Source organism: Zootoca vivipara, chromosome 5, assembly GCF_963506605.1.
Source record: "Zootoca vivipara chromosome 5, rZooViv1.1, whole genome shotgun sequence".
Classification (NCBI taxonomy): domain Eukaryota; kingdom Metazoa; phylum Chordata; class Lepidosauria; order Squamata; family Lacertidae; genus Zootoca; species Zootoca vivipara.
The window spans coordinates 93,666,031-93,685,240 of record NC_083280.1 but is presented as its reverse complement, the minus strand read 5'-3'; the positions used below and the strand labels follow the sequence as shown (position 1 = coordinate 93,685,240).

The window sequence follows — 19,210 nt, the reverse complement described above, 5'->3', positions numbered from 1 at the left end:
TCCATTAGTTTTAATGGGAAAGTTCGCTTCAGTTTATGAACGCTTCAGTTTATGAACAGACTTCCGGAACCAATTACACCCGTATTTCAGTTTATGAACGCTTCAGTTTAAGTACTCTGCGGACCCGCCTGGAACGGATTAATCCACTTTCCATTACTTTCAATGGGAAAGTTCGCTTCAGTTTATGAACGGTTACTCCGCGGACCGTCTGGAACGGATTAATCCACTTTCCATTACTTTCAATGGGAAAGTTCGCTTCAGTTTATGAACGCTTCAGTTTATGAACAGACTTCCGGAACCAATTGTGTTCATAAACCGAGGTACCACTGTATAGTATAGTATAGTATAGTATAGTATAGTATAGTATAGTATAGTATAGTATAGTATAGTATAGTATAGTATCTATATAGCATAGTATCTATATAGTATAGTATCTATATAGTATAGTATAGTATAGTATAGTATAGTATAGTATAGTATAGTATAGTATAATATAGTATAGTATATAAAACATAAAACAGATACAGTATGGCTCTCTCGACATGACAAACTTACAGTCATTCTTTAAAAATGTACAAGTTCAATTATTTGTTCAGCTGATCTTTGTATTTCCTCTCTACAGACTTTGAAGAACTGATATTTACAAGACTCCGGATTGCACTGGGTGTGTAGAGATGTCTGACTCGTATTATGATTCTGTTGGAGAAGAGGTTCCTAGTGACAGCTTCTGGGAGGTAATTAAGAAAAAAAACGAAACAATATGTTTTTTAAAAGTACAGGTTGCACTATAAGAAATCCCAAAATCTGTATTAGAGCAACATTTTTATTAGACCAAGCAAAATACCATAAAAGAGTGTGCTGGCTTTTGGCTTCTCCAGAACTTGTCATCAGGCTGGATGGTAAATGTGTTATGTGCCCTGAGTGCTCGTGTTCGGGAGGTGGGGGAACAGCATTTTCTGGATGGGGTTGCACTCCCTTGAAATGAGCAGCCCACAGGTTGGGCTTTGGTCCTGGATCCAGCATTCTCACTGGAGGCTCTGGTTGCCTCAGTGGCCAAGAGTGTCATTTTCCAGCTCCAGCTGGTTCACCAGCTATGGCCTCCTTTGGACAGAAATGATTCTGTGCTCCCTGCTCTGGTAACTTCCAGGTTGGATTATTCCAGTGCCCTCTATGTGGGGCTGTCACTGAACTCAGAAACTTCAATTGGCCCAAAATGCAACTGCTGATGTTGCATTTAGATTGCATATAAACTCTGTTTTAAAACAGCTGTATTGGTTGTCTCTCTTTTATCAGGGTTTCAATTAATTGGTTTAAGGAATTATTGGATTAAATACTATACAAAATGTGTAAATGGATTAAATCATATACTAGTCTTTTTTCCGCCTGTGTTTTGTCAGTTCAGTATTGACTTTAATTTTATACTTTACATAAAAAATATTATTTATTGCTTATTATTGTCCACTACCCTTCACTCTAAGGTCCTAGGATGGGTTATAACATTAAAACACATTATTAAAAACACATGAGCCTACAATTTTTATCTGCCTTGGTTAAAAAAATACCCCAAACCCCCCACTTGGAGTTGCTGGCAAGCTGTGCTGCTCTCACAAGTTGTGTAAGCCTTGGCCTGTAGAGCCTTCGGTTTCAGAAATCTAAGGTCAGGTCTCTATTCATTCGGAGAAGTTGTTGACTTAATTCAGGGGTCAGCAACCTTTTTCAGCCGTGGGCCGGTGGTGGGCCGGACTATATTTTTTTGGGGGGAAATGAACGAATTCCTATGCCCCACAAATAACCCAGAGATGCATTTTAAATAAAAGGACACATTCTACTCATGTAAAAACACCAGGCAGGACCCACAAATAACCCAGAGAAGCATTTTAAATAAAAGGACACATTCTATTTGTGTAAAAACACGCTGATTCCAGGACCGTCTGTGGGCCGGGTTGAGAAGGCGATTGGGCCGCATCCGTCCCATGGGCCTGCGGTTGCCTACCCCTGACTTAATTCTTTACTGTGAAATATTTGGGAAAGATACCTGTTTCAATTAAGCTGACTAGTGCTGTTCCACTTGTTCATTAATCATCAGAAGTTTGGGTTGAGTGGTAAAGTTGTCAAGTTGTCAGGTTATTCTGGATAATGAAATCTCTCTGAACTGGGTATCTGACCAACAGAATGGCAATTTAGGTTTGATAAGTAACTGAAACGGATTTACATTGGAGGAGAAACCTCTAACTTCCTGCATACACTGGTGGTGACAAATCTGAAAAGAGATATTGGAGTCATTATAGATCGCACAATGAGAACAGTAACTTGCTATGTGACACCTGTGAGGGATAATTAGGAAAGAGAAAAGGGGAAATAAATTGCCAGTATTGTAATGCTGTTATACACTTTGATTATATGACCATTTTTTGAATACTTCTATGACCACATTTGGATTACCACATGGGGTGAGGCAGGGATGAAGTATCCAATGTACTGTTCTCAGAAAGGCTATTGTGAAGCTAGGTAACTTGCAAAAAAGGGCAACCAAAAGTATCAAAACCAAAAGCCTCCACAACATTTAGAATTTAGGTGATGCAGAGGAAATGATGGAGATTTATAGAGTTATACTTCATGTGGAAAATTCAATAGATAAAACTGCATTATTAAGGGAGTGGATGGCGCTGTGATCTAAACCACTGAGCATCTTGGGTTTGCCAATCGGAAGGTCAGCAGTTCAAATCTGCCCGATGGGTTGAGCTCCCATTGCCCTGTCCCAGCTCCTGCCAACCTAACAGTTCGAAAGCACACCAGCACAAGTAGATAAATAGGTACCGCTGCGGTGGGAAGGTAAATGGTGTTTCCATGTGCTCTGGCACTTGTCATGGTGTCCCGCTGCGCCAGAAGTGGTTTAGTCATGCTGAAGCGAGATGAGTGCCACACCCCATAGTTGCCTTTGACTGGACTTAACTGTCCAGGGGTCATTTACCTTACCTTTACCTTTTTTGCCCCGGTGAGCAACCTGGCCTCTGAGTTCTGCACCAGCTGGAGTTTCCAAACTGTCTTCAGAGGCAGCCCCACTTATAACACATTACAGTAATCCAGCTAATGTTGGGGAAGGTAACAAGTAGAGCTTGTGATGTTCTGCACTTGGTCACAATAGCCATTGGCTGGAAGTGAAAAGAGTTCCGCTGCTCATTCCACGTACCAAATGAACTTCAGAATCTATCCTTGGGATTGCTTTTCAGACTGAGATTTCTAGAAATCATTTTGATATGACATAAATTGTCTGCTATTTTAAAGAGAGGGCCTACTGAATGTGTGTAAGCCCTTGGTCCATGTCAAAGTAGCTTTCTGCATGCTGGTTATAACACAAGTAGAGACTGATACCAGATGTAGTCTACAAAATAACTAAATGGGGGAGACCTTTATTTTTTAAGCTTTTGTGGGAAGAAACTTACCTGGTGGAAAGCTGAATTTTTCTCTTTTCTCCATCAGCTGCATTTATAGATATGCTAGCAAAATTTCAAGATTCCGTTTGCTCCTAACTATAAAAAATGCCGCTGTTAAAACTTAATCTCCAGCTTTCATGTTCTGCTACTAGGGATAAAAATGTGAAGGTTTTGAAATATTGCTACATTAGATTTGCACATTTCATTTTCTGCTTAAGTGAACTGTCGCAAAGAGGTATTTGCCTCTGCGTATGCTACGCACGGGAAACCAACTGATAACATCTTCCTGCTTAGTAAAAACAAAGTATGGTTAATTTTTTGGATCTTCTTTGTAAACAGTGCTTTGTTCAAATTTTGCTTGCCGGATTGCAAAGATTTAAAACTATAAAATGCTCTCGGAGGCTATTTTCCACTAGAAGCATTTGACCTGAAAACAAATGACACATTCTTTTATCTTTAGCAGCCAAGCAGAATAAATTTCCCAGTAGGTCCCGTCCCCCCGCAGCCTCAGTTATATTTGCATAGTATCATCATGGCCCATTGTTTCTTTTTTTACACTAGATTCCTGTTTTGCAGATAGAACTCAGACTCTATTCAGTCATCACGACAGATCGTGGTGCTGGCAAAACAGAACCAGAAAGTTCAAAACTATGGTGAATTATGGTTTGCAAACCATTTGTGGTTTGCTGTGATGTCCAAATTGGCAAACCATATTTACACCTGTTGTTCTGCCTCCAGAAAATAATTTGCTATGACCCAAGTGCTGAGAGGATGGAATACAAAAGCAGATGTACTGGTCTGGACCATACATTGCCTGTTATTTGCATTGCAAGCTTATCCTACTGCTTTCTGGCTTGTCTAAATTGAGCCTTAGGTTCTGCTTGTGTGGGCACAACCATTTGTCTTGAGAATTTGTCAATAACTTTGCTATTGTAGGAATTATGCAGCTTTTAAATATCAGAGGCATGTCTTTATATAAAAACTTTTTGAAAGTTACTAAAGTGTGCTCATGATTGCATTTTTATCTCTGACTTGCATTTACCGTACTTTTCCATGTACCGTATAAGATGAGGTTTTTTCTTCTTCTCAAAATTAAAGTTAAAAATTGAGGGGGGGGGTTCGTCTTACACATGTGTAGTGCAGAGGGGGGACGGGTGATTGGTTGCAGCTGTGAGCAGGATCTTGCGATTGGGTGAGTGAATGGTGTCTGCTGCAAGGGCTGCTTTGTCAATTGGGTGGGTTTTTGCGGTTATTTGTGGATGTGTAGAGGGCTGTTTTGGATTGCCTGCCATTGCTTGCGATTGTTAGCATTTCAGTTGGGTGAGTGATTTTCGGCATCATCCCCCTCAATTAGCAACTGGGCATCCCCCCCCCTGGCAAAAAAAGAACTCTTGTCAATCCTCCCCCCCAAAAACCTCAACAACTTTGGGCAATCTCCCCCCAAAAAGCTTGACAACTCTCTGCCATCTCCCCCCCTTTTAAAATCAGGGACAGTGATCTACTCACAGAATGAAAAACTGGCAGTGATCTACCCCTCTTGAAATCGTGCGCGGATAAAGGATTATCTTCTTCCTCCCCTCCCCCCCACACTCCAAGGCCATACAAGTTAATTTCCTGTGAAGTTCCCATGAAACCCTGCCTGCAGTTGAAGTTCAATCCAGTAACCACCTTCACGGTTTATATAGGCAGCTTCCATTGCACTTTCCACTTAAATGTGGCTTACATAAAGATGCCACAGGTCACCAGTGAATCTTAGCAATACAATATAAGATTTAGTAGATACAGAGTAAATAGCATTAGGGATTTGACTGCTGTGTGCGTGAGGATAGTGCTAAAAGCAGATTGTTTACAAAAGGGTTTCCCCTTCTGAAAGCATCAGGTGATACTGTTCCGTATAAGCTGTGCCAGTTGCAAACGTCACTTATGATGTTCTCCATATTAAGTGGAAATACTTGCAGGTGTTTTGCCAGAAGGGAATGCACAACAAGGATATAGTGTCTGTCTTGAGGTTCGCAAGACAACAGCTTCATTTGTAAGTGAGAATATTTGGCAGATGTATTTGTACGCTAAGAGGACTTCAAATTTCACTCCTGTAGGGCGTCTCCTGTGATTCGTGGCTGCTTCTCCTATTCTACGTGGCATTGCGAATGCAGAAACTGCAAGGGCTCAGAATACCTTTTAGTAGCAGTGATAGTCTTAAGCTTCACTTTCCTTCCCCTTTGAGGGTTGCCAACTGTATGAATTTCTTTGCAAGGAACACTATGTCAAACCATGTCTTAGTGCAAACTAGCAAATGTGCACGTTTGCTCCTACAGTCATTTTGCTGCTGTGCTATGTTAAGCCACAAGCCCGGGTTTGGACGACACACTAAGCCGAACCATAGCAGCGTGCCTAAGGGCAGTTTTTACCCTTTTCTGTGGCTTTAGAGGCAGGTCTGCATGGCGGGTGGGTGGGGAAGTAATTGGATGGGGTGAGAGACCCTAAGGGGGTTGTTGCCGTGGCTTTCAAATCTCGCAGAATGAAGCTGTGATCTCCCCAGAGTTTTGTCATTTGGTAGCTACAATGAACTGGTTGACCGGGTGGACTCTGGGGAAGTGGTGCAGCAGGCTGGAGGCTCTCAGGAAGCTGCAATAACCTCCCCCAAAGTAGTCCTGTTTGGCTCCTAGGTGACTGGCAGAGTTAGAAACAAGCAATACTCTCACTCCCCGATCAGTCCTCACAGTTCTGCTGCCCACCCCATATACCCTTGGAGCTGATGCCTGTGCTCTTGCATGAGGAAAGGACAGTGGACCAACCTTTATTCAGGACAGGGTAATAATAAATAAATAAATAAATAAATAAATAAATAAATAAATAAATAAATCATTATTTATACCCCGCCCATCTGGCTGGGTTTCCCCAGCCACTCTGGGCGGCTTCCAACAGAAGTATTAAAATACAATAATTTATTAAAACATTAAAAGCTTCCTTAAACAGGGCTGCCTTCAGATGTCCTCTAAAAGTCTGGTAGTTGTTTTTCTCTTTGACATCTGGTGGGAGGGCGTTCCACAGGGCAGGTGCCACTATCAAGAAGGCCCTCTCCCTGGTTCCCTGTAACTTGGCTTCTCGCAGCGAGGGAACCGCCAGAAGGCCCTCGGCCCTGGACCTCCGTGTCCGGGCAGAACGATGGAGGTGGAGATGCTCCTTCAGGTATACTGGACCGAGGCCGTTTAGGGCTTTAAAGGTCAGCACCAACACTTTGAAATGTGCTCGGAAACGTACTGGGAGCCAATGTAGGTCTTTCAAGACCGGTGTTATGTGGTCTCAGCGGGTGCTCCCAGTCACCAGTCTAGCTGCCGCATTCTGGATTAGTTGTAGTTTCCGGGTCACCTTCAAAGGTAGCCCCACGTAGAGCGCATTGCAGTAGTCCAAGCAAGAGATAACTAGAGCATGCACCACTCTGGCGAGACAGTTCGTGGGCAGGTAGGGTCTCAGCCTGCGTACCAGATGGAGCTGATAAACAGCTGCCCTGTATACAGAATTAACCTGTGCCTCCATGGACAGCTGTGAGTCCAAAATGACTCCCAGGCTGCACACCTGGTCCTTCAGGGGGACAGTTACCCCATTCAGGACCAGGGAGTCCTCCACACCTGCCCATTTCATTTTTGTATTTAACCTAATAATGATTGTCACATTTCTAGGAACAGAAAAACAATTGGTTTCCATTTTAAATAAGAGGTTGAATTTGTTGCAGTAGGTGTGTTTATATAAATGTTTCTGTCTCTCTTTTTAGGTTGGAAACTATAAGCGGACAGTGAAACGCATTGATGATGGTCATAGACTTTGCAGTGATCTTATGAACTGCATTCATGAGCGAGCAAGGATAGAAAAGGGCTATGCACAGCAGCTCACTGAATGGGCGAAAAGGTGGAGACAACTTGTAGAAAAGGGTAAAGGGAACTTTTGTCTATTTTGCATGTTTATGTTTTCTGTATTGATGTCAGTGCAAGTCCACTTTATTACTTAGGAGATCTTAACGTGTTACTAGGAAGCACTGAAAAATGTACAGTAACCCTGGATACCATCCTTTTCCCCAAAATGTCAGTGAGTAGCTGTTTGTCCAGATTTCAAAATCCATCCATCTTTTTTTAAAACACAAGTGATTTGGTACGTAATTTACTTAAGTCTAGCTATCCTTAATTAAATTAGCCCTCTGTTTTAAAAAGGCAAAATAATAGAACCCAACAAGCTATGAAAAACACAAATATAGGTCCTGGAGTTGATTTCTAAGAAGGTTTTAGAGGGGAAAAATAAACTGAATGCAAGTTCAATCATAATGGGTAGCCTACTTAAAAATATACCTGTTATATCAGGCATCCCCAAACTTTGGCCCTCCAGATGTTTTGGACTACAATTCCCATAATCCCTGACCACTGGTTCTCTTAGCTAGGGATCATGGGAGTTGTAGGCCAAAACATCTGGAGGGCCGCAGTTTGGGGATGCCTGTGTTATATCCTTGGATCAAAGGGCCAGCTACTGCCCTCAGACAGATACAGATCACATGGAAATACCGTAAATAACTTGATGTTTGGGGAAACTGTTTTTGGAATGCAGATTTGTATCTATCATCTGTTTATAACTCTAGCCCATTATCTTAGAGGCTATTGTTCTCGAATTTATAGCAAGCTTCTCACAGTGTTATGAGCTTTTATCATCTTGGCTTGCATTTTTTATGCTTATTTTTATTTAGCAGACCATTAGGTATGTGGGAGAAAGGGTTCCCTGATTCTTTTTTTGGGTACGGATCGATAATTAAAGAGTATTGAAGTTTATCTGACCAGTCTTATGGTGTTGCTGCTTAATGCCAGGTTGGTGTTATAGGATTTGTCATATAGGGTTTGATCCTGATTAAAAGAACTGACGTAGCCTACGTTACTGAAATGTTGGTGGGTGATCTAGAAGGCATTGACCACCCTCCTGCATTTCAGTCTCTGCATGGTCTCAGATGGTGTGTTAAGGACCCCCTGGCTTATTCTGGGGAACCACAATATACAGACTAGGTGTTGTCAGGCCTCTGTATGTTCACAGTAAACCATTAATTGCTTTATTGTGAAGTGAATGTAGTCACTATAGTCCAGGCTTCCTCAATCTCGGCCCTCCAGATGTTTTTGGTCTACAACTCCCATGATCCCTAGCTAGCGGGACCAGTGGTCAGGGATGATGGGAATTGTATTCTCAAAACATCTGGAGGGCTGAGGTTGAGGAAGCCTGCTATAGTCCTCCCTTAAAAACTCAGGATAGTGTGAGAAAAATAACTTCGTTTGCTTCTTCTTTTTTCAATCTTTGTGTTCAGGGCCACAGTATGGTACCGTTGAAAAGGCTTGGCATGCATTTATGTCTGAGGCTGAAAAGGTGAGTGAACTACACATAGAAGTAAAAAGTGCCCTAATGAATGAAGACTTCGAAAAGATAAAGAACTGGCAGAAGGAGGCATTTCACAAGCAAATAATGGGTGGATTTAAGGAAACCAAAGAAGCTGAAGATGGATTTAGGAAAGCTCAGAAACCATGGGCCAAAAAGCTAAAAGAGGTAAGTGATTGTTATGTGCAGGATGTTCCTTGCAACTTTGTCCACTATTCCTCCTCTCCGTGCTCTTGTATCCATGCTGCATTGGGTGCTTTCACATAGAATCATAGAATTAAAGTGTTGGAAGGGACCCCAAGGGACATCTAGTCCAACCTCCTGCAATGCAGGAATCTCAGCTAAAGCATCCAGGACAATGACCATTCAACCTGTGCTTAAAAACCTCCAGTGACGGAGTCTGTCACCTGAGGGAGCCCACTCCACTGCTGATCATGTCCCCTCCTTGCTTTCTGGTCTTTGAAGCAGAGAGACACAGTAGGCTGGACTGACCCCAAACTGAAGACTGTTGATCTCTTTCTAGTAAGAACTGAATGTTGCAGAAGGACATCCTTGCATCCAGTTCTCCCTCTTCTTTCACCCCCCCCCCCTGCCCATAGTGTGCTGTTTCTTGATTGGAGAATGCAGCAGGGCCCTTTGCCTTCCTCAAGAATATCTTCTTTCCTCCTGGTGAGAGTGAAAGTCAGTAATGAAGTAATGTTGCAGTTGGCTCCACTGCTATTTTTCTCCCTCTCTAAGAAAATTGCGGCCAATGCTCATTTCCCTCTGGTCTCAAAGCCACAGAGAGCCAAACGCGCTTAAGTCCTTGACTACAAGTTTTCGTTGTATCTGTAGATTGGAAGTAGCCACTGAAGTCTCATTTCCGTCTTGTATGAGCAAACAATTCTGCAGTGTTTATGTGCTTGCAGGGTAGCTGCTCACACATATGCTTCCCCCCTGCAAACATATATACTAACTTTTGGGTGTCCAGGGGCAGAGCCAGTGGCATACCTCATGATGGGGTAGGACCAGTAACAGGGCTGTGTTAACTACACAAGGACCACTTCACATTTGTAATGTGTGAAACGGTATTTATTGGTGCCTCAATTTTGCTCCTTTATTAAACAATCACTGTACTTTTCAGCAATATAATGATCAGGCTATCTAAATATATTTTGATACTTCCTTGAGTCCTACAACAATATTTTCCCTCAAACTTTCTAATCTATGGTGGGTGCTTATAGTGATGCTGTACAAAGATGAAATAATTGTTGAAACATGTCACTTAGGTCGAAGCTGCTAAGAAAGCATATCATGTAGCCTGCAAGGAAGAAAAGTTGGCCGTATCCAGAGAGACTAATAGCAAAGCTGACCCAGCCCTGAATCCAGAACAACTGAAGAAACTGCAGGACAAAGTTGATAAAAGTAAACAGGATGTGCTTAAGGTAAACTGTGTGTTACTCTGAACACAGGACTTTACAAGCATTTCTTCCAGGGTGGAAAAATGGAAATACTACTCTGTAGATTAGTAAATATAAGTGACCCCAGCACAAGGGTAAAAAATTGTCATCTTCTGTCTCATATTATTAGTATCCATATTCTATTCAAATTAGGGTATTTGGAGTGTACATGTGCACATTTTCACTCTCTCTTTGCTGTTCAGTTATATGAAGTGTTCTTCTTTTCCTGTTGCATTCTAGATATGCCAGTAGCATTGTGTGTGTGTGTGTGTGTGTGTGTGAACTATGTATTGCACCTCTGAGAGTGCTCCAACAATTCTTTGGTGAGAGAGCCCCAGCAGAAATTTGAAATCCTAGAAAATGCAACAGAGGAAAGCATGGAAATAGATAGTCTGTTAGACCTTTAAAATTCCCCCTTCTAAGTTACTTCCAAAGTTACCCACTTCCATTAGCATAGAAAAAGACCACATTTGGTAAGTTAAACCTGGCTTACTTAAAAACTCTGCAAAGAAAAGAGCAGCAAGAAAAGACATTGAAGCACAAAGATGGTCGGTTCACATGGTGGAAAGAGAAAGATGATAGAAAGTGGAAGACCGAAGAGTTTGGTAGTCCTTCCTCCAAGGTGAGGGTGTCTTTCCTAGCTAAGCCTGGGACGACTGCTTCCTCTATGGTTTTAACCCCTCCATGCATTAAGTAGAGTTTAGCATGTTGGTTATATGAGGCTAATTTATTCCACAGGATTAAGGGCTATACATATTCAATTTTTTATTAATAATAATAATAATAGGTAAAGGTAAAGGGACCCCTGACCATTAGGTCCAGTCGTGACCGACTCTGGGGTTGCGGCGCTCATCTCGCGTTATTGGCCAAGGGAGCCGGCGTACAGCTTCCAGGTCATGTGGCCAGCATGACAAAGCCACTTCTGGCAAACCAGAGCAGCACACGGAAACGCCGTTTACCTTCCTGCTGTAGCGGTTCCTATCTATCTACTTGCATTTTGACGTGCTTTCGAACTGCTAGGTTGGCAGGAGCTGGGACTAAGCAACGGGAGCTCACCCCGTCACAGGGATTCGAACCGCTGACCTTCTGATCAGCAAGCCCTAGGCTCAGTGGTTTAACCCACAGCGCCACCTGGGTCCCTGGGTCATGTATTAATAATAATACATGACGATAAACTATGCTTTATCACATAGCCGGAGACTGAAGTGAGGCAGTCAACACCCAACTAGAACTGTGCTAATGGGAGACAGTTTGCCAAACTTGAGCCAGGATATCTTAGTGGCATCCACCTGTAGACCTAACCTTAGTTTAGCTCATCTGTGAGCAATCCAGTGCAGCAAGGTTAGTCTTGCCTGTGCCATAGCCAGCTTGTTCAGACCTATTTCCCCAATTAGCTTATCTGATTTGGATTTTTTTGTTTGTTTGTCTTTAAGACGAAAGAAAAGTATGAAAAGGCTCTGAAAGACCTGGACAATGCAACACCTCAGTATATGGAAAATATGGAGCAGGTTTTTGAGCAGTGTCAGCAGTTTGAGGAAAGACGAATCCGTTTCTTCCGAGAAGTGTTGTTGGAAGTTCAGAAACATCTTGACTTGTCTACTGTTCCAGGGTAAATGTGTAAGATGAAAGCCGTTGGATACAAAAGTTGTCTTCATGTGAAATAATTTAACAGTAAATTATGCTAGCATAGCTTACTATTTAAAGAATATAGAATTGGGGTGACATAACCTATATTCAAACATTTTTCTGTTGAATTTACTGACTTCTGAAGAAGATTATGAGAAGACACTAACCTTGTTGTGATTTTCATTTAAAAAGCTACCAGTGATGTTTCTCTGAGTGTTTTGCTTTAAGAGATCTTAGTTGATTTGGTTAAATCTGCATAAATTTGAAGATTCAGTAAGAAAAAAAAGTCTTCTTAGGAAGCATGCAGCGTCATGAGTGTAACCCTCCTTTGTGAAAGAGAAGGAGGTATGCTGCTTCCAAAAAGGGGTCTCCCACCACAGTTTTGTTAGCACTTTTTGAAACTGCTTGTTTGTTTATTAAGTAGAAAGTAACAATAAGAAAACATGATGTTGACAAGCTAGGAACAGAATGGTAAATATTAATAAATGGGATTTAATTTAGTTAACAATACTAACAGGCTTATTAAGGAATAAATAAATAATAAAACATAAATATAATAATTATAAATACTATTAAATGCATATGCTTTATAACATTATGATAATGGTCTACCCCAAACTTTATCCTCATAACATTCCCAAAAGAATGGTTTGTTTGTTTGTTTGTTTATTACCCCACCCTTCACTACAAGGTCCAAGAATGAGTTACAGCAGTTTATTTATAGAATATTAAGATTGGTTTTAAACAAATACAACCCAAAGGTGAGCCCCCTGTGTGGGAGATATAGATAGATAGAGTATTTTATTAAAGTACCTTTAATAAAGTAATTAAAATAATTTTAAAAATTAAGCAGGGCAATGTTATATAGGCTTTAATAGATTAATCAGTTAGAGGGTTGTAAAGATCAACTTGAGTGAGTTTATGATAATGGGAGGGTAGAGCAGGCATAAGCAAACTCGGCCCTCCAGATGTTTTGGGACTACAACTCCCATCATCCCTAGCCAACAGGACCAGTAGTCAGGGATGATGGGAATTGTAGTCCCAAAACATATGGAGAGCTGAGTTTGCCTATGCCTAGGGTAGAGGGTATTTTCTCTAGAAAAACATCCAACTCCTCCTGCTGTCAGCCTCTTTCTGTCTTCACAATTGTTAGTGGTGAAGTACTGGCTGCAAAATGGAATAATTCCATATAGCTTTTAACACACTAATCTTTCCAGTGAGGAAAAACCAATTGTATGATAGTGTTATATACAACCTATCCTATCCCCAGAGACAGGTAGGTAAAGAAATTAAACTCTTAAATACTTCTAAATACAATTGGTCACTGAAAGATGCCCTTGCTCACACCCAGCTTCAAAGTGTTCCCCCCCCCAAATATTATTCATCAACTGCTTATACTCCTCTAGAAAATATGTTTAACAGCTAAAACACATGCACCAGATTTTATTTTATTTTGCTTATTATTACTTGATTAAACTATAAAGTAAACTTCATGTTTTTAGGATTTTTCTCCCCCTCAGTTATCAGGCTAAAATGGATGCAGATATGTTGCTAGACTCAGTTTTATCACTGAAGCGTGCTTGCAGTAGTGCAAGCACTGACCCATTCCCCTTGTTAGTAAAAACAACAACCATCCTGTGTGTTAAACATTTGTCAAATGTTTCTCTCTGCTAGTTCGTATTTAAGTAGTAATACCATATAGTAAGTCTGTTGGTGCTACAGTGAAATGCCTAGTAGATGTGCAGATCTAATAACAGAATTCACCTTGCCCTTGGGAAATACTCTCACAATAAAGTTTGCACTAATTTTACAGTTGATCTGGTTTGTGTTTTCCATCCAGATTGACTAATGTGGGTTGAAGCAACAAAGTTATCTCTCTTTTAGCTGATGATGAATATGTTTAACTGCATATAAGAGGCTAATATTTTTGTTAAAAAAACGGTATGAAAATATTTATCAGCTATTTATAGATCTGATTAAAAAGATCTTACTCCTTTTTCTATCTACTACATGTCTGTATTGTACTGAACTTCATGCAGACGTTATATAAGAATACCTAGGCAAAACATTGTATAGTTGGAACCTTTCTGATTTGCTCATTGCAACTTTAAATCAGCATGTATTCCTTAACAGCTATAAAAATATCTATCGTGAATTGGAGCACAACATCAAAGCAGCAGATACTGTTGAAGATCTGAGGTGGTTTAGAGCTAATCATGGTCCAGGCATGTCAATGAACTGGCCCCAGTTTGAGGTAAGGACTTGATCTTCTATTGCAGCCTTTTCCTGGTTAGACCAGAAAATGGTGCCGGCATGCCCCCCCTTAGTGGGGTAAAAGGCACCTACATCTGCCATGGCTTCCACACTCTCACGGAGGGAAGCTCTTTGTGACTCTCCTCTCTTCTGAATGGATGGAAGGAGGGTGGCTGTCATCCAGAGAAATGTGGGTATGTTGAAGGAGGCATGTTCAGTGTACAAGAGGCTATGCTAGTGCAAAGAGGAACTGAGTAAGAATAGCAGACTAATTTTGAAATAATAATTACTGGACATTTGCCAGGTACCATAGGAGGGACTGGTGGGCCGAAGGCAACCCCTGTGGTAACGTTTCTGTATTCAGAATTAACCAGCAGTTTTATTGTTCTGGTTGTGACTTAGCTAGTTGAGAGATTCTCCCTCGGAATCTTGATCATGTTTGGCTCACGTTCTTATTTGGAAAAATACACTATGAATGAAATAAATTAAATATTATCCTCATGTTGTTGTTTTGTTTTAAAGAGGTGTGAAATCTGTGTCCTTTTTAAATGGCTTCCAATACAAATGCATTACAGCATATGTAATAGTAAGCTAAACCAGATCTTTTTACCGAAGACCCTATGTGAAAACAAGCATGTAAAAGTGCTGCCATGGACTATCAGGCTAATGTTAGCAAATTATTGCTGCCTTGATCATGTTTCTTCATTGTGAGCTAGATACTATGCAAATGACAATTTAACATTGCTTTATACTGTTGTTTTTTTTTTTTTTAAAAAAACCTGTTGTAGGAAGGTTATGTAGTTGCAGATATTTACATTTCTGGCAAGAGAACTATGGGTTTATCTTACCTGGACTCAACCACAATTGCATTTTAGAAATTCCATTTTGAAATTATTATAATTTATTACCCACCCTTTGCCCTAAGGCCCCAGGGCGGGTTACAAAAAATAAACCAATGTTTAAAACATTATTTAAAATCAGCTGGACTGATAAAATACTCTTCAGTATTTCTAGTATTCTTTTTCTTCTTGGTGGAATAAAGCTGGAATATGGATTTAAACTTAAGGCTTCAATCTTTTGCACACTTACCCTGAGTAAACTTCATAGAATTCAATCAGGCCTACTTCTGAGTAAACACTTGGAGAACTGTGTTGTAAATTATACTAATACCGTATATGTTCTGTACATATTCTGTGTTGGGTATGCAATTGTGAAGCACTATCCAAAATGGAAATTACATGTTATAGATGTGATGTTATAGCTTGTTTTCCCATCTGTTCTACTGTTTTAATTTGTTTGCATTTACGGTAAATTTTTTGCTTTAAACTCTTAAGCTGGAAGCTTCTTTTTTAAATGAATGTCAGGCTTTAAAATGCTTAAAATAAATGCTGTCCTAACAAATACTGTTTGTTTATTTTCATGCAACAAGGAGGAAGTAAGTTTTTTTTTCATATTTACTTACAGCTAATTCTATAACTCAGGCTGCCTAAATGGTCATGAAAACATGTCAAATGACATGAGCTATTTGTACAATTTTCAGCTTTTTTGTGAATGGTTACTTGCTGTGTATGGTGTACGTAATTTCCCTTGCTACTTAGAAACAATTTTCAATTAAGGAATTTTAATTTCATCCAAGGATTTAGGAAATAATTTGAATTTGAATTATGATCAAGGTATCTACCCTGCCAGTATTTCAGTTTCAAATTTTGATTTGCTTTTATCAAATCCACTTTCCTGCTGATGCAAAACACCTTTTCTCACTTACATTTTCTAGGACTGGTCAGCTGATCTGAATCGCACTCTTAGTAGAAGAGAGAAGAAGAAAGCTGCAGATGGGGTAACTCTGACTGGTATTAACCAGACAGAACCAGTTCCACAGCAGAACAAAAACAGCAGGTACATGATCATGAGCCCCATTATCTTTTAGCACTAATTGCAAAGTATCAAATGGCTGTATTTTGGATTATACTGGAAATACGTAGTTTTGGAAAATTAGTCTAGGCTCCATTCAGACATATTTCCCCATAAGAAGCGATTGGGAGTGGGCTTGAGTTGACATGCTTATTCCTGGGCCCCCTTACTATGGGAAGAAGTGAATGACTGACTGAACTGGGAGATGTTGCAGTAGTTTGAATATGGGATTTTTCTTGACTCCGGAAGGTTGATATCTTGAAAATATATCTAACTTCTCAGAGCCAGGGAGTCACCACATTCTGGAAAACATGCCTTTTCTGGTTTGTTTGAAATGTGGGTAGGAGAGCCAGAACCCTCGTCTCAGTCTCTTGCCAAAGCTGGGTTGGAAATAATGTCCCATCAGAACTGTAGAGTAGTAGGGATACATTCATTTAAAATCTAAGTAAATAAATAGGACTTGTTTTGGCAGTCAGTTTGTCAACCAACCTAAACAGTGGAGTCTTGAATTTCTTTGTTAGATTCCAGAATAAGGCAAATAAGTAGTAATCTGTGGAAAAGAACAGACTTGCAACAAATAGATTCAACATTTGGCCTTGTTGAAAACAGATGGAGGTAAGTTTTATATTGAGTCAGAGCAGTATCTAGCAGGAAGTTGTATGCCCTGACAAAACACATTCCCAGGCTCAAAAGCTGGGTCCTCCTTCTATGCTTCCTAACTACAGGTCTGTTTAATTGGAGATCCTAGTATCTTAATGCATATGGTTTACAAAGCTGTAATCCAGGGATAGAGAACCTCAGGCCTGGGGCCCCTCTGGCCCTCAGGATGCTCCCCTAGTCACATCCCTTGCTAGCTCTGCTTTGTGCCCAACCTGGATGTTTTTGCCTGGCTGACATGTGTCATTGAAGACCATTGATGCTTCTTGCTTGCCTGGATGGACAAGGTGAATGTGGAAACCTTTACTCTGGTATGGCTGGAATGTAACCTACTGTTCAAAGGTGAGCATTACATGCATTGCCTGTGGGCCCTGGAAGGTAGTCCACGAAGAAACTGAGCACTGGTGTTGAAACAAGTCCCCCACCCCTTCTATAGTCTCTTTAGTGCCTATACAGAAGACTTGCTATGAGAAATTAGGTGTTGGTCATTCACTTATGAAATTGTTTAGAACTAGGTGTATAACACAAGCTTTAAAGAAAGGTAGCATCTGTTTCTGGGATTTGTTGTTCTGGGATTTTTATAGTTAAAGTTTGACCAGCTGAGGTAATAGATAAGGAGTAGTGAATCTTTTCATTAGCTCAAGGGTTGTGTTTCTTCATAAGCAGTCTTTATGGGGTGGGGGTGGGCATGTGGCACTCTAGGCTATGTTGCAGTTACACATTAGGTTTCTGCAAACAAAGCTCTCCACCCAGAGGGTTTAGCACATTTCAAGGGCACATTCCGGCCAGGCAAAAGCTCTCAAGGAGGCACAGAGCTGAGCTGGTGATGAGGGATGTGAAATGGGGAGAGAGCAAGATAAAAGAGCCCAGAATGTCACCTAAGGGCCCTCGGCCTGAGATTCCTCCTCCCCGAAAACGATGGACACTGTCAGTTTTGGTCCCGCTCAAATGCAGACTGTGCTCAGCTGAGCCATAGAGCAGGAGAAGAAACACTTGGCTCAGCAGCAAGCGTGACCAATTCCTAGGGATGATCAGCAACATAGAGTGTTTGAAAGATTCCCCCCACCTTCCATAAAGGAATAATATTTTTCTCTATCCTAAAAAGTAAGCAGTCATTGATTAGGTGTTGTCCTCAGATACATTCGTTTGCCAATAATTAAGGAATGCTTCTACTTCCAGATCCATAATATTGATGAGAACGGTGAACCAATTATTTACCACAAGTTAGAGAAGGGGGCACAGGACTGAAATATTTGAGGGAGCAGATAAAAAATTGTAGGCCAAAGGTTTAGCCACCTCTAGCATGGTCATACTAAGGACCTGTTAAAATAGATGCTTTGCTGTCCTCACCTGACTGCCTGTGTGGGGATACCAGGCAAACATGGATTCTGGATACTATCCGTAAGGGAGGTGCTGCTGCTGCTATTGCTCCAGTAACACCCTAAAGATACCCATGTGGGTGTGTCATAGAGACTGGTTGAGACTGGGCTCCTTTGGAAGGAAGGGTTGCATATTACTTTAATAAATAAATTACGTTGGAGTAAAACATATTGAATGAACTATGATCATTACCAGTTGTTGTTTGCGGCATTATGAGTCAGACACTCGTGCACCCAGTATGTACAGTACAGGAAGTGTTGGCTCTGTTATGAATTATAAGGTACATATTTCTCCAGCAGTTCAAAATGAGAGGGCAGGGCAGGGGGACTGAACTTTATCAATAATGAGGATGAACAGTGGAGGACTTGGACATTCACTCCCAATTCAGCAACTCATTTACAGGCTGCCCTGTGCTGCACCATAAATCAGGGAATGGTCATATATTATAGAAAATCCCATTGTGTGTGAATATCATACTTTAATAAGCATATGACTCTTAACAAGTTTTACTTTGTTTTATTATGTTTTATTCTTAGTTCTGCTGTGAGAAATAAACTCTGGGAACATATTTAACTTCTACATAATTCCCACATCCCTTAACTTTGGTCTATCCATCTCACCCCCAAAATAACATTAGGGTATGTTACAGCCGTCCTGTCTGGCTTGTCTGATTGATAAGTGACTTCAGAATGTAAACATACACTGTAACCTTTAAAACGGCATTAATTGCTGTACTTTTTAGAGTCCTTGCTATCAAGACTGATTTGGAGTGCACGGCCCACTTTGTGCACTCCATACAGTACTTCCCCTGGCTAGCGCTAACTATAATTTGATGTGAATCAATGGATCAATGGATCCATTCTTATTGCTAAGCATTATTTGCTCAGAAACCAGCTTGAAACTGGGATTCTAGGCTGGCTTCTGTAGTGGCAGGTCAGACACTTGTGACACTGAATCTTAAGTGTGTCTGTAGCGAAATAAGTTGGGAATGGCTTTGGCAGAAGGGAAGGTGTGTTTTCGTTTTAAGTAAGTGTTGGAAAGGTAAGTCACCCAAAGAGAAGGATGTGCATGGCTCTGTTAATAATTGCATGTATATTGACTCGTGAAATG

The 19,210-nt window shown here is 40.8% G+C and overlaps 1 protein-coding gene across 7 annotated transcripts in view; it reads left to right on the top strand.

Moving 5' to 3' along the window:
- Positions 1 to 19,210, top strand: part of PACSIN2 (protein kinase C and casein kinase substrate in neurons 2) — a 46,121-nt gene that overhangs the window by 19,859 nt on the left and 7,052 nt on the right. For all 7 annotated transcript variants that reach the window (XM_035137712.2, XM_035137713.2, XM_035137706.2 and 4 more), the window contains 7 exons: positions 623 to 734; positions 7,207 to 7,363; positions 8,767 to 9,002; positions 10,103 to 10,258; positions 11,707 to 11,882; positions 14,033 to 14,153; positions 15,927 to 16,048. In XM_035137712.2, the coding sequence (XP_034993603.1) occupies positions 675 to 734; positions 7,207 to 7,363; positions 8,767 to 9,002; positions 10,103 to 10,258; positions 11,707 to 11,882; positions 14,033 to 14,153; positions 15,927 to 16,048 (1,028 nt within the window). In that variant the 5' untranslated portion in view covers positions 623 to 674. The remainder of the gene's footprint in view (positions 1 to 622; positions 735 to 7,206; positions 7,364 to 8,766; positions 9,003 to 10,102; positions 10,259 to 11,706; positions 11,883 to 14,032; positions 14,154 to 15,926; positions 16,049 to 19,210) is intronic.